The sequence below is a fragment of the Ptychodera flava genome, chromosome 14 (assembly GCF_041260155.1).
Source record: "Ptychodera flava strain L36383 chromosome 14, AS_Pfla_20210202, whole genome shotgun sequence".
In the NCBI taxonomy this organism is placed as follows: Eukaryota; Metazoa; Hemichordata; class Enteropneusta; family Ptychoderidae; genus Ptychodera; species Ptychodera flava.
Genome location: NC_091941.1, coordinates 9,688,926 through 9,705,602, shown reverse-complemented (window position 1 = coordinate 9,705,602; position 16,677 = coordinate 9,688,926). Strand labels below are relative to the sequence as shown.

At 36.7% G+C, this 16,677-nt stretch overlaps 1 protein-coding gene across 1 annotated transcript; it reads left to right on the top strand.

Annotated features, from left to right (window-relative positions):
• Positions 1 to 1,694: 1,694 nt before the first annotated feature.
• LOC139149266 (ribonuclease Oy-like) lies at positions 1,695 to 15,973 on the top strand. Its single transcript, XM_070720909.1, has 9 exons — positions 1,695 to 2,230; positions 10,496 to 10,596; positions 10,985 to 11,060; positions 11,349 to 11,416; positions 11,656 to 11,728; positions 12,125 to 12,183; positions 12,628 to 12,741; positions 13,155 to 13,278; positions 14,212 to 15,973. The coding sequence occupies exons 2-9, from the start codon at positions 10,508 to 10,510 to the stop codon at positions 14,353 to 14,355; spliced, it is 747 nt and encodes a 248-aa protein (XP_070577010.1). The 5' UTR covers positions 1,695 to 2,230; positions 10,496 to 10,507; the 3' UTR covers positions 14,356 to 15,973.
• The last annotated feature ends 704 nt before the right edge of the window (positions 15,974 to 16,677 follow it).

The following is a 16,677-nucleotide window of genomic DNA, read 5'->3' as shown; positions in this document are numbered from 1 at the left end:
CTATAGGAAGAACTAGAATACGTAGTGGACACACAGGAAAAAATACTGAAAAAAGGAGAAAAAATGGCATTCATTCTTTGACATTAAAATAGCACAACACAATACTGAAAAGTAGCTGTAGGTGTTACAAGTAGTAAAGCTTGAACATATGTTATTTTGTTTCTTTATTATTTATATATTTATTTGTTTATTATTTATTTCAAGAATGCAAGAATGTTGTTTTCACTAAAGCATATATTAAAAGTTATAAGGATTATATATATGTGTACAACTTTGTACCTATGTAATCTTTCTTTTTTGGGGAGGGGGGCCACAAAAATTTTGTTGCCGGTGATGGGGGGGCACTAAAATTTTTGCTGGTCTTAGGGGGAGGCCTGTAAAAAATATATGCACCACATATTTTCTCTTCCAGCCCCCCTGCCGTTAATTGTGCTCGTTCCCTTAGTAATATTTGTTTTGATGGCGACAACTCAGAGCGTTTAACAGTGTAGATTTGTCAGCATTGATGATGTGCAGCTTTTCTGATACACAAGGATTGCATCGCTTGCTTATGTTAGAGTAGCTCGATGCTTTATCAATAATTGGCCACGAGATGTCAAAGATTTGGTCCTTGACTTTTAAGTTCCATATAAACTTTGGCAATTCTGTACTATTTCGGTATTTGTCGTTACGGAACGATTGCATGTATACTATGTAAGAAGCCATTATTTACGGCCTGGGGGTCAAAAGAATCAAAGGGGGTCACTCTAAAAGTGAAAGTTAGAAGGGGAGGGTTGCTCAAAATGTGGAGAGGAAGAAGGCGGGTGTCTACTACCATTTTTGGGAAATATACTGAAGCATTTATTGAAGTTATGAAATGATACAAAAATTAAAAAAAAATGAAAAACACAATAGATTAAAAAAAAAATCGCACAATTTGATATAGATGTATACCAAGAATATTGACTATCATTACTAAAATTTAAAGTATCCCTGATAAAACAATTGGCATGCTTGTCTGATCAAGCATGGTAAAACATCTACTCTCTCTTCTATAGGGTACTGATTATTGGGGAGAATGTGCAAAGAAAGCTAATTCTACAAAATATACAAAACGGTGGACTGTCTTGATAACAACCCATCTTTCATTGTAAGAAAATAGTTTTGTCATAGTTAAAAAATATCAGAGTGATAGAGATTTCTTGTATCTTTCAACCAAATGCAAATTTAAGCTCTACATTAATTTTTTGTTTTCTTTGTCTTATTTGCTCTGTCCTCTTTGTCACAAGTTTTGGCAATCTCTTGATAAACACAGTATTGCAGAAACAAAGTTTTGATACCTTAAACAAACAAACAAATACATTAAAATAAAATGCATTCTATGCATATAAATGATTATTTGATAAAGTATATTTTACTCTTATAAATGATAAATGTTAAATACTACAAATTAATATTAACTACTTGAAATTAGGCAAAAATGACAAAAGTATGGTATATGTAAATATCCACCATGTATCTTGATTTTTTTCTGTTGATATTGCGATGGAGGGTAGAGCAACGAGTATGTGATCGATAGATCGAGCAGACGATAGATCGATTAAACAGACTACCCCCGGAGACTACCCAACCTACGAGCGAGCGCCCGTGGCGTGGAGGATACCGAGACCCACAGACCGCAGTAAGGCCACATTGGAACAAATTAGACACATGGGGGCGCTGTAATGAGCCTGCGAATGGAATTCGATATATTTGCGACTGTCGGACTAGGGACTCACTTCTCTTTCTATCTTCAGTTTCTTCAATTCTTTATATTTTCAGTATTTTCATTTCGTTATTTCGTCATTTCGCCGTTATTCCGTTCGCCAAATAACATTAGCCTACAAAGTATGCTTGATAAGTGATGGACATTTCATTTGGTTGGACATTTCATTTGGTTCGCTGAACGTGGGCTGGTGCACGTGCATGATTGTGGTCGGGAAGTCCCGAACTCTCCATCCAGTTACACGGAAGTAAATTTTCTGTAGGTGTTTCCTCGAAGTCTACTTTTTTTGCTGTCAGATCTGTCTAAGTCAGCCAGTTTGTGGAACACCATTGCTGCTATCGGCCATGAGAACTTCTACCACTGTACCAGTATGTGCAACACCAGTTGAGTGCTGCTGCTAATCGGCCATCAGAACCAGGACGACGTTGACGAATGTGCACGTATATCGTATATACGTATACGTAGTATGCGCAATACCAGCATCAGGTACGAATATAATTTAGATACAGTCCTCCCAAAAAGAGTGCGTGTTCGCTGAAACAGATGATTTGTTCTTTTTTCCGACGATTTGAATTATTCACTTTTAAACCAAGTAAATACATAACCGTGTCGTGTCTAACAATAAGTGCACTTGTTGACTCTTTACAGTCTATACAAAGATTTGTTGAAAGATCAAATAATCCAAACTCGTGGCGGGTATAAAACACATGCTCAAATACTGGCATCGATTGGTTTCATCAGATGACATCTTATTGAGATCTGCTTATACATCCAGGTTGAATTCAGATTGGTATAATTATATACAAAGCATATTGAACTCTCACAGTGGGAGCGATATATGGTCTTGTGTTTGCAATATTAATTCCACAGTTAATAATGTATATGATAGTTTATGTGAAACTTATGAACAAACATGGCTGAGAAACATTCATAATGATACAAGGAAGTGTGGAATGCAGAGGAATAAGCTCCGAACTTACAGACTTTTTAAGACAAAATTTGAATTTGAAAGTTATTTGCTAGATATAAGATCTTTTACCTATAGGAGGTGGCTGACAAAACTAAGAATTTCGGATCACAACCTACAAATAGAACTGGGTAGAAGGTCAATTCCAAAAGTTCCTGCAAATGAAAGATTCTGCAAGTTTTGTAAGTCTTTAGTTGAGGATGAATTTCACTTTGTTATAGAATGTACAAAATACAGAACGTATCGAGATAGTCTATTTTCATCCACAAGTTTGTATAATCCAGGCTTTCTTGATTTGAATGACAGAGAAAAGTTCATGTATATCTTTACTCACAAAGATAAACTACCTCTTGCCAAATTTATTTCTTGTACTTTAGTTCCTCCCCCAGCAGCAGCTTCATCCAGTGTTTGCTGAGTTATGTAATTTTTGCCTTACCACACTCCTTGAGTGTGTTGTTGAGCAATAAAGTATTATTATTATTATTGTATTATTATTAAAATTTTGGGTAAGCCTTATTCAAGATTCACGATTCAAGATTTACAATTCATGTTCTACAGTTTAAGCTAGAAACAGGTGCATTTTCACTTCAATTGACTTTTTCGATTTTAATAATACGTACACTGATAAATCATCATTTTAGGGCTTCAACGGTGCCTTCTATCACAGTCACCTGTACATGTTCTGTTCTTCTCTGCGCCTATGCGCTAGCCGTGTGTACAGGTTCTTCTCAGGCATATGTACCATGGAGTGCATAGGCGCAGATCGGAATAGAACACTGGTGACTTCGCTTCTATGCACTTGAAGTAGTACCCTGCGATGTGTGTGTAGACGCATTCTACGTATAGGGGACAGGAAAGAAATTATAGGGAGGGAGGACCGACGTTTTTTTCCAAAATAACGACGACTTCTGTACGCATGATGAAGTGGTTACCAGTGATACTTGTATTTATGAATTCATCATGCAGGGCCCAGGTTATGTATAAAGGGACTGGAAATAAATTACAGGGAAGGGGTAACTATTTTTATGCATTTTTGAAAGGTCAAGGAATTTCATGAATGTCTTTGGGGGAGGGTCACCATTTTTTGCACAATTATAAGAATGCATGATATGGCCGATGTGCATCAAATATACATGTATACATTTTATGTCAATAAACAGTGAATCTATACCAATAAAACTCACCAAATATCTGCTGGCAGTGAAATGCAGTAAAGATAAGCATGTCACTGCATCAAAACTGAGGGCATGCAGTTTGAAACTAGCTGTGCCATGGTGTTTGTAGTCACTACATTATTAGATTCTGGAATATGTGCAGATGCTGACCAGGCAGCTTTAAAGCAGTGAAAACATGAGGGGGGTCAGAAGCGGGCCCCCTCGTCATACAGAAATGATGGCTCCCTAAGATTGACTGATTGATGATGAACGTTGTTACGTGCAGAGAAAACGAACAAAAGGGTGAACTCAGCAGTTAACGTTTAAACAAAATTTATTACGAAAATAAAACTAATTGCTAAGTCAGGGATAGAGTACAAGCTTTAAAAGTGTACAGACTACTTATCTCAGCTGGGACGGCAAAGCTCCAGTCTCAGAGTTGTAACAGTCAGTTGGATGAATGAACAGTCCTTTGGCTTGCAGGCTTGAAGTTGCACAAAGTCCACAGTATAAATCCAGCGTTGGCAGAGAAGGTCTTGAAAAGTCTTGAGAATGACTACTGCTGGAGTTTAGTAACACACAAGAGACACGATCCCAAAAGTCTGACTGGAAGCTGTGCACGTCCCTTTTATAAGGCATATAAGAACAATCTAGAACTTTTATTGACATTCTAATTACTGTTCTAAAATTATCTCTCTTACACAACTAATCAACTTTCCAGAACATTCCAAACATGACTAATTGAATTCAAGGTTGTGAGGTCATTAAGGGCAGTGACCTTGAGAATGTTCTAGACTAATTGAACTCAGGTCATGATGAGTGTGGGGGTAAATGACCTACATGACACACCCCCTCTTCAAAAAAAGAAAATTTTTCAAAGAAAAATCTTTCTTTTACAATGTAGTCTTGAAAAGGATTTAAGTACTCAAATTTTGTTTTACTCTAAAGTAAAATTTCTTGAAAGTGAACAACAATAAACTCTAAATACAAGAGAGACAGTCTGCAATTAAATTGTCTCTGCCTTTGATATGTCTAATATCAAGATTAAACTCCTGTAACATTAAACTCCATCTTAGCAATCTCTGATTTTTGCCTTTAAATTTCTGCAGAAAAACAAGAGGGTTGTGATCAATATAAACCACTATTGGCTGATTTGAAGAAGTAACATAAACTTCAAAATGCTGTAAAGCTAATATCAAAGATAAACACTTTTTTCAATTGTAGAGTAGTTTCTCTGAGATTTGTTAAATTTGCGTGAAAAATAGCAAACAGGATGATCTACACCATGACTATCCTCTTGCAATAAAACAGCACCAGCAGCCGTATCACTAGCATCCACAGCTAATTTGAATGGCAAAGTGAAATCTGGTGCAGACAACACTGGAGCACTTTGCAGTATGGCTTTAAGTGTATCAAATGCCTGTTGGCATTGCTCTGACCAAACAAACTTTACTTTCTTTTTAAGTAAGTTAGTCAAAGGCTCAGTAATTGTGGAGAAATTTGGACAGAATTTTCTGTAGTAACCAGCCATACCGAGAAAGCGCATCAGTTGTCGTTTGCAGTTTGGTATGGGAAAACTTGAAATGGCACTGATTTTGGCATCAACAGGTTTTACCTCACCCTGTCCTACAGTATGTCCGAGGTAAGTTACCCTAGCCCAACCAAACTCAGATTTGGCAAGGTTGACAGTCAACATTGCTTTGCTCAGTCTCTCAAAGAACTTCCGCATGAGCTTGATGTGTTCCTCCCAGGTATCAGTATACAGGACGACGTCGTCAACGTAGGCTGCACACCCGTCTAGCCCAGATATGACGTCGTTGATCATCCGTTGGAACGTTGCCGGAGAGTTCTTCATTCCGAATGGCATCACCTTGTACTGGAACAATCCGTCTGGTGTAACAAAGGCGGATATTTCACGAGCACGATCCGTCAGAGGGACTTGCCAAAATCCCTTCAGTAGGTCAAATTTTGTCACATACTTGGCTTTTCCCACTCGGTCGATGCAGTCATCAATCCTCGGGATTGGGAAAGTGTCCGTCTTTGTTAAAGTGTTGACCTTCCTAAAGTCCGTGCACATACGATAACTGTGGTCTGATTTGGGAACAAGTATGCACGGCGAACTCCAGTTACTTTTACTGGGTTCAATAAAGTCATTGTCCAGCAGGTATTTGACTTCTTCCTGGAGATATTTTGCTTTTGTTGGATTCAGTCTGTATGGATGTTGTTTTACAGGCTTACTGTCCCCAACATCAACGTCGTGATAGATGACGTTTGTCCTCGTTGGAACATCTTGAAACAGGTGTTTATATTCATGGAGCAGTTCTTTCACCTGTTGTTGTTGTTCTGGCTGGAGGTGTGCCAACTTTGTAGACTCCAGCTTCTCCAGGATTTCTGAGTTCTGAAGCTTGACCGAGCCCAGCTTTGAGTTTAGAGTATTTTCACTCAAGTCAGTTTCAGTATCACTATCTTCATAATGGTTTGAACTGACTGCACTGACAGGCTGAGTTATAGTAGGATTATCCCTATCCAAATATGGCTTAAGCATATTTATGTGACATAGCTGTTTTTGTTTTCGCCTGTCAGGTGTTGTTATGATGTAATTTAAATCACTCAATTTCTTATCAATTAGATATGGCCCAAAGTAACGAGCATGGAGTGGTTTGCCAGGAACCGGAAGTAGAACAAGAACTTTTTGACCTGGTTCAAACTTCCGTTTTGAGGTTTTTTTATCATATTTGGTTTTCATTGACTGCTGAGATGACTCAAGATTTTCTCTGGCTAATTCACATGCTTTAGAGAGTTTCGTACGAAAATCTGACACATATTGCAAAATATTCAGACAATCATCATCGTCTGATAGGAATTTCTCTTTAACGAGCTTAAGTGGGCCACGGACTGTATGTCCAAATACAAGCTCAAATGGGCTAAAACCAAGAGACTCTTGAATTGACTCTCTAACAGCAAAGAGCAGAAAATGAATTCCTTCATCCCACTGCTTCTCTGTGTCAAAACAGTAGGTCCTAATCATGTTTTTCAAAGTTTGATGAAATCGCTCAAGAGCACCCTGACTTTCTGGATGATAGGCGGATGACCTATACTGTTTAATGCCTAGCTGATCCTTTACTTGTTGAAAAATTCCAGACATAAAGTTGGAGCCTTGATCGGACTGGACACATTTAGGGAGGCCAAATAAAGTGAAAAATTTGACTAAAGCTCTCACTATAGTCTTTGTCTTTATGTTTCTCAGTGGTATGGCTTCTGGGAACCGGGTTGATGTACACATAATTGTCAACATATACTCATTTCCTGATCTTGTTTTTGGTAGGGGCCCAACACAGTCTATTAGTATCCTACTAAATGGTTCTTGAAATGCAGGAATTGGTTGTAAAGGGGCCTTTGGAATGGTCTGATTTGGCTTTCCTACCATTTGACATGTGTGACAAGTTTTACAGAAATGTGCTACATCCTGCCTGAGATTAGGCCAATAAAAGTGACTGAGAATTTTATGATAAGTTTTCCTGACTCCTAAGTGACCAGCCCAGGGGGTTTCATGGGCTAGGCGCAATATTTCAGCACGGTAGGGCTTTGGAACCACAATTTGATGTTTTATAGCCCAATCGTCATCAACCAAGACATCTGGAGGTCTCCATTTACGCATGAGAATACCAGATTTTGTATAATAGGAAACAGAGCTATCTGAAGTTTTATCTTCATCATCTACCCTGTCAAACAAGCACAAAATATCTGGGTCTTTGTGTTGTTCTGCAATGAGATTTGATCTAGAAATGTCTGACTTTGGTCAGCAGAAGTTTTACTGGAAGTTTCAAATCCACGAGGGATAACGGAATGATCCGTGTCAAACACCTGACTGAGAAAGGTGTCATTTAAGTCAACATCTGTGACATTATTTTTGAGAGTATTTTGATTCTCGGAAGTTTTCTTTGACATGGCTCGAGTAATGGCACATGAAGGAAATAAATCGGGTATCTCTTGTTCAATTGGCTCTGGATCCTGATCTAAACTAGGATTATCAGTCACAAGTGGATTAGTAATGACCTTGTCCCCAGCAAGGTCGTTTCCAAGAAGAAGGTGAATCCCTTCAAAGGCAAAAAAGGCCTAATACCTAAAGCCACAGGTCCAGAAACAAAGTCCGAAGACAAATAGACATTATGGAGAGGAACAGGAATGTAGTCATTACAATCTACCCCCTTAATAAGAACTTTAGAACCTGAAAATGACTTTTCAGAAACGGCAGGGTATCTGCCAACAAAGAGACTGGGAAGCCCCGGTATCTCTTAAAATTTTGACAGGGTAGCGGAAGAGAAATCACTAGAAAGTGATATAAAACCATTATGAATAAATGGCTCGAAAATACCCATAATGCTATCTTGAGAAGAATTGACCTTGACCTCATTAATTGGGGATAAGAGGGGTTTAACCTCAGAAAATGTGTTGCACACATTATTAGACTCTAATTGAGTTGATGAAGAAATAAAGCCGGTTGGCTTAGATCCACTTTGACCACTTTGACCTTCACGTTTTCTTTTCAATTTGAAACAATCTGACATTAAATGGCCGTCTTTCTTACAATAATTACAAGAAAGTGTACCAAACTGTTGTCAGAAGGAGATTGAGACTTGGGATCTGATGATGTGGGAGTGTTACTTGAACTGTGTGAACTGCTGTCATTTGATTTCCTACTCTCCTTTGAGAAATTCTTGGATGAAAAGGAGGAGTTAAATTTACCTGCATTGTTTCTGTATGAAAAGGACTGGGATGGTTTGCTGAGAAATGAAGATTTGTGGTCAATGAATAATCATCGGCCAAACGTGCAGCAACCTCTAATGTATCTGCCTTTTGTTCGTTGATAAACGTCTTGATGTCACTCCGGATGCACCTTTTAAATTCCTCAATCAAAACAAGCTGTCGTAATTTGTCATAATTCTGACTGACCTTTTCAGAAGAGCACCAACGGTCAAACAGTTGTTCTTTTGTTCGAGCAAATTCAACATAAGTTTGATCCTTCACCTTCTCACAATCCCTAAATTTCTGACGGTAAGCTTCAGGCACCAACTCATAGCCCTTGAGAATTAATTCCTTCAAAGAATCATAATTGAAGCCTGCTCTACTGACAACTGAATGTAAATTTCTCTGGCTTTACCCACCAAAGCACTCTGCAAAAGCATAGACCAGGACTCCTTAGGCCAATCCAGACTCTGAGCAATTTTCTCAAAATGAAGGAAATATTTATCAACATCCTTTTCTTGGAAAGGGGGAACTAACCTGAAATGCTTAGTGATGTCAAAACTGTCTGAAGGGAAGAATTTTCCTGACTTTCTAAGCTCTAAACGTCTCATTTCTAACTGCAGTTGGTGTTCTGCTAATTCTCTTTCTTTTTCTTTTTTCCTCTCTTTCTTTCTCCCTTTGTCTTTCTTCCATTTGCAATTCTTTTTCTTTCATTTCCAATTCCCTCTCTTTCTGTCTTTCTTCCATTTCTAATCTTTCCTGCCTATCTTTCTCTCTCTGTCTTTCTTCCATTTGTAATTGCATTTGTATTTTTTCTTTTTCTAATGCCTGTCTCTCTTTTTCCATTTGTAATTCTAGTTTCTTGATCTCCAAATTTGTCTGCATTTCTAATTCTAATTTTCTTAGTTCAAAGGTAGACTCGGGCTCATAATCTTTCAAGGTGGATTCCTCAAATTGGCCTAAATTAACTAAATGTTTTGCAATGTGGTACTGTATTTCCCGCTTGCGCATAGATCTTTTGACATCTACTTTAAGGAAATTGGCCAGTGCAATGAGGTTGTCTTTTTTGAGGGAATCAAATGCGTCCTGATCAAGGTCATCCATAAATTCGTCTGGTTTAAATTCCGCCATGATTGAATTTCGCTGAGTTCACAGTGTAAAGTAGTTTTGAAAAGGTAGGCAAAATGTTGTCAAACGGCTCAAAATATTCGTCTCCCGGACGAGCCCCCAATTTTGTTACGTGCAGAGAAAACGAACAAAAGGGTGAACTCAGCAGTTAACGTTTAAACAAAATTTATTACAAAATAAAACTAATTGCTAAGTCAGGGATAGAGTACAAGCTTTAAAAGTGTACAGACTACTTATCTCAGCTGGGACGGCAAAGCTCCAGTCTCAGAGTTGTAACAGTCAGTTGGATGAATGAACAGTCCTTTGGCTTGCAGGCTTGAAGTTGCACAAAGTCCACAGTATAAATCCAGCGTTGGCAGAGAAGGTCTTGAAAAGTCTTGAGAATGACTACTGCTGGAGTTTAGTAACACACAAGAGACACGATCCCAAAGTCTGACTGGAAGCTGTGCACGTCCCTTTTATAAAGGCATATAAGAACAATCTAGAACTTTTATTGACATGCTAATTACTGTTCTAAATTATCTCTCTTACACAACTAATCAACTTTCCAGAACATTCCAAACATGACTAATTGAATTCAAGGTTGTGAGGTCATTAAGGGCAGTGACCTTGAGAATGTTCTAGACTAATTGAACTCAGGTCATGATGAGTGTGGGGTAAATGACCTACATGACAACGTGACATGTATTACGATGCACCTTGATTTGACATAATTCTCTCTCTCTCTCTTTTTTTCTAATTTCCCGGGCTGTGCAGTTGGATTACACAATGGATGTATATCAGGCGTTTATACCTGTACTTATGATATTGCTTTGGTGTAACCTATTACACAGCATTCCATTAAGTAGCAATGTTAAGTATGTATTCAGTTCCTACTTACCATCTATATCGTTTTATTGATACCTCTCGCATTTTTATTCACATTCTTTTACTTCCTCCAACGACTGTAGGAATAGGAAACCATCATGTGAAGGAACATTTACTCTGTTTCCTATTTGTAAACAATTGTGAGTGTATTAGCTTGAATGATATATGAAAAAGGAAACCAAATTTCCTTGTTTAGTTACCACATGACAATGCATGCAGGATGAGCACATTGCAATGCACAGTCACTGGAGAAATGTAACTGTTTGGGAAGTGTATGTTTCATATCATGGCATACATTACAGCAGCTGTCTGTCATAAAGCAGAAGTATAATCATGTGATGATTTTAATTTCTGCGTCATTATTTCCCACATGCACAGGTCAGACTCGGAGAACAACTATAATCTTTTGGTATACGCCCAAGAATGGGCACCTACATTTTGTAAGTTAAAGAAGGTAGGTTTCAGTTGTCATTATAGGCTTGTTTTCTCCCACATACTTTTACCAGTTTCTACTTACATTGAATATTCTGTTTTGTAACTCATTAATCCAATAACAATGAGGAAATGTTATTGTAAATAACATGTACCATTTTCATTGCATAACTTTCTGTATTGTGGACTTAGGAATTTGTAACTTTTAACATTAGAGCTTTCTAGGATAGTGATTTACTGAACCCATGTTAACTTGAAGAATTCATCCAAATTATCTTCCAGTGTCACCCTGTTCATAATTTTCTTCCAGGATAAAGGTGAAACATGTAGGATTCCTAATACAATAGCGAAGGATTCATGGACCATTCACGGCTTGTGGTGAGTATAATATCTCATTCATCATTGAAGATAAAATATGCAGAGATTAATCGGAAAGATCATATTCAGAAAAAGCAAATTTGATTCCAATCACCTATATAGCTATACTGACAGAGTATATCTCACTGGCTATAGATACAATCATGGTCACGCCACTAATTTCTGGAGTGATCACGGTTGATGAATATCCCAAAGCTTAAATGTAATTGATCTTGACAAATATTGTTCTTTCATCGTAGGCCCTCTACAACACATGGGAATGCACCTGAATACTGTGATAAAAGTCTGCCCTTTCAGGAGAAACAGGTTAAGGTACGCAGGTTCTATTTCCACAATTTTACATATTTTACTTCAGAGTTAAATATTTTAGCTGTATCAAAGCTACACTGAAATCACTCAGATGACTTCAACAAAGTTAACAGTGTAATATAGCTGGGGGAATAAAGGCATGCCACTTTATGGTCTTCCTGTGTGATAAATTTTGAACAAGGCAAAAACATGTCAACATATACTTTTAATTATCATTAGAAACTTCTGACGACAAATTTCATATCATTATTCCTAAGCAGTAAGATTAAAATTGTATTTACTACTATTCTATTTCCAAAGTGAAAGACACAGTAGTTGTCAAATATCTTGAAAAGCTGTTTATGCCATTTTAAAGAATGGCACATTTCATACTTATTTCATATTCTTACTTGTGTACAGGCATTACGTAGTAAACTAGACAGATTCTGGCCTGGTTTGATTCCCAATTTTAACATATGGTGAGTAAGACCTGCTTATTCCTGTAAATACACAGTACGCTAGCTAGACTGACAGTCAGCAGAATTATACCATTGCCCAAACAATTTAATCATGAGTTTGACCATTTAAATCAATGAATAGACTAGACAGAATGTGTATATACCGGTATTAAAAATTCTTTTGTTGGAGATGTCACTGTCAAATTTCTTCATGCCTGTAGTCATTTTCTTTCTTACCCTTTATCATTGCCCACTCTGAGGATTTGTTCTAGAGATATCTAGAGATGCTTTTTTCATCCGCAAACTTTTTAACTTTTTGTTAATTTCCATCTTGCTATGAAACTTGTTGCAACCTGGGTGAATGACGAGTCATTCAATGGCCCATTTCTGTTCAAACTAAGTGGACATGCTCTTCAGAGGAAATATCCGCACAAAACTTAATTACCTGGCGCAATTGTTTTACAGGAAACATGAATGGGAAAGACATGGAACATGTGGAATGGACCTTGAAGCCATCAATACTCAGTACAAATACTTTGATGTTGGTCTAGCATTAAATAGAGACCTTGACATTCACCAGTATGTAAGATGTTCTTTATCTTGATTATGAAATAATCTCTTCATTATAAAAACAAACCATGTTGACAGTCAACCTCAGGTATACCTTTAAAGCCTTAAAAAATTGAAGATTTGAGTATAAAAAATCAAATTTTCTCTAAGTACCTGTACCAATACAACATGCCTCATTTTAAAAAATAGCGAGAAATTTTCCTTTCATTGTTCTGCCTGACTGCAAACAATGTTGCAATTCCAGTTTTTCAATGATCACACACCAACAGGAGAAATTGATGAAGCATGATACGGAGTCAGCAACAGACCATGACACAGATTATGGATGAAGTGAGCAGCAAAGTGTATTCACATTGCTGTGTGTGCCATATGGTTGGAGTCAAAGATGAGCTGATCATACCCCGTTTCTTTAAATTTTTCAGAACATTAGCAAGTCACGGAATAGTGCCATCATCATCAAGATCATATCAATACAATGATATTGTAAATGCACTTGTAAATACATTTGATATTAAGACTCCACCATGGATGGCTTGTTACCATGAGGTAAGCACAACCCAACAAACAAACAATCTTAAGAGAGACTTTCTTTATGTTGATATGATTTACCGACTGTTGAACTAAGAAATATTGTCTTGAGACTTCATGAAGTGTAACTCTTACTTCTGACCCTATTTCAACATCTTTATTTTTTAAAATAATTTTGTCTCTTTATTCATATCCCCAAACTACTTTTGAAATAATAGAAGCATCATTTTTGCTAATACAATGAAATGTGTATTACAAATACTATGCAATGCTTTTGCTGACAAATAATGAATTCCGGTATAAAATTCAGACGTCAACATTAACATAGACTTTATACATATGTAGGCAGTAATGATAAGTTGAATACTGAAGGCATTTCTACAAGACTTCAGGCACAGAAAAAAAGGACGTGTCCTTTTACCACCAATACAACAATACTGGCAAATACATTAGAAGTTAAAGCTAGTGGCGCTATATACAAATATGTACAGTATATACATGAACTGCAACTGCTGATGTGCAGCATTGAATAAGCTCTTTCTCTCATTGGTCCATTGTCACTATTCACAGTGACTTAGGGAGTCTATTTGTATTGTTTTAATTATATTGGTAAGATTCAGCTACCCAATTGGATAACAGCTTATTCAATGCTGCACATTAGCCCAACTGCAACTGTCAAAAACTATGTGCAAGTTTGAACATCTCCTTCAAATGTGGTGTATCGTATTTACACATATAGATTTAAACTCAACAAGACAGATTAAGTTAATTGCTGTAGGAAATGTGGCTTAATTTGTGCACCTATTGCTTGAGTTTCAACAGAAGGATGCATTTTATTAGAATAATACTATTGATCATCATAATTGTGATCTGTGTGTGCAGATACTGAAAGCCTGCAGAGCACTCGCTTTCTCTAATATGGAATAATGCAGTATTGTACTTCCTCCACAGGAACAGCAATATTTGCTTCAAATCTATTTCTGTCTCGACAAAGATTTTAACTTGATGGATTGTGAAGAGGGTACCAGCTACGGACCAAGGCACACCTGTAGACCAGATGAACCTATCGTAATTCCACCACTTGTTGATGCGTAGAAGTGGCAGAGTCCCGGCATGGTACACACTGGAACAAAACACCATGAAACATCATAGTGCTGCATACACTGGACCAAGTCAAAATCTTTTGAAGCAGAAACATTGGTGAAATGTCAAGTTCATGGGGTTTAATTGTGCCAAGAATTCAGTTTTTCATTTTATTGGGCCTTTCTGCATGTTGTCGCCAGGTAAAATATTGACCGTTGGAATTATGGTAACTCCTTGACCACCACAATATACCAAAATTGCCACATTAAACACTTTGACCACATGTAGGATCTCACCAGAAGTTTCATCACTCAAGGTACAATTGATTATGGGACTGGAAATTTGCAGCATTCAAGCTATTCCAAGGGTTAAATTAATTTTTTTTTAAATGTTACAAAAAGAGACTGCCACCTTAATTCATAAATCAAACACAAGAACAAAAGCACAAAAACAATTCAAAGTGGACATCTGAATGCATGTAAAATAAATGACATGTGAGTTTTTTCATCATTGGTTTTGAATTTGTTCATCATGTAAAGTACTGTACTTTAAGAAACTTTACTCAGGGGAACCAAGTCACTGCTATTTGAAAATAATATTTTGTCAGCTTTTGCTTCAAGTGAGATATCAGTGTATTATTTTGCATGACTCTTTAAACGTTTTAAATGAGTTGTCCAAACATATCTTTATTTGTGTTTCCATAACAACAGGATGAACCAATTAGCATTATAGAAAAATTATGGATCAGGAATTGTTTTATGTCCAATCATCTACTTTAAGAAAATAAACATATGTTGGCTTTAAGTTAAGTTAAGTTAAGTTAAGTTAAGTTTAAGTGTTTCAACAAATAGAGGGAACAAAAAATTGCTGTGATGTGCCTCAAATCAAAATATTTTCGGAAACCTGATTCTCACATTTTTTCAAATATGTGTTTGCCATCATTTATTGTACAATGAAAGTCTGTGTAAAACTCATTGTATACAATGTATTTATTGAAATGACATCCTGGAAAGCATATTTCAAAGTTTACATACCAATATAATAACAGTGTGGCTTGCTCCATAAATAGTGAGAAATTTAATTACATAAGACAGGATTCAATGAAGTATTCTAAAAACAATATATTATTCTCAAAACATGTCTTTACATTTAGAAAAACAAAGAAATCATAACTGACAATGAAAACATAATAACAGATGGAATAAAAGTACAGGTTCTGTTTTTTGACAACAAAACATGAAGCCTTTCCTGAGAACATTATATCTACTTATAGTTATGAACTGTACTTTGCAATATTGGTTACCGAGAAAAAAATGGTATTATTTGTGTATATTGAAAAAATAATTTAGTGCAGAATTGAGAACAGAAACAAATGCTGTCAAAGTGGTGAAAGAAAAATTGCTGCCATTCCTTCATGCCCCAAGAAATCAGATGGTTTTCCCCTGAGAGAAAATACTTTACCCATTATCTGTTTGATAAGCTACTATCATCGCATTTTTCTTTACAGAAATTGTACATGTAGATATGCGATACAGGTATTTCCTTGTATTGCGGAAGTTTGATGTAATTTAAGCTTTTGAAACGTCTGTCCAACATACCCACAATTTTTAAATATATGCTTTAACTCAGAGATGATGTAAATGTTTTATTTGTAAAACAAGTCATCGTTGATGACACAGTCCCTGCTTGTCCATTTTGTTATAATCTTTGGTGTCTAGGTAGCTGTGGTCTAGGTAGCTGTGGAATGACATTGATGCAGGGGGTGCATCAGGCCTGTGACTAAGCATAATAAAGTAATCTGAGGAACGTTTAATAAATGACTCATCTCTGCTGGTAATGACCACTGAAGGAACTTTTGATTACATCACACATAACGATGCCCTCACTGCCTCTAATGTCATGACAGCACATACTATACACATGGTTTGGTAGAATTTTCGAAATGGTATGGGATCTGGTATGTTGTTGTAATCAGCCATTTCAGATCATATAATGAAACAAATTAATGTGCACAAGAATGCAGCCATAGTATTTTATCTTCGTATCACGTTTGAACAAAATCAGTCCATCGATGGACAGTGATTGTTCCAAAGACATACAAAAATCACACCAAAATTGAAATCAAATGGCTGTCTATTGACCATATGGATCATAGCAAAAAATTAGTAGACATGCATATGTATGCCATAGTACTTTATCCTTGTACCAAGTCTCAACAACATTGGTTAAGGAATATTTGCATATGATTAAGCCTCAAAGACATGAAAAAATCCAAAAATGACAATCTGGCAGCCATATTGGAACATGTCACGAAGTAAATTGACATGTATATGT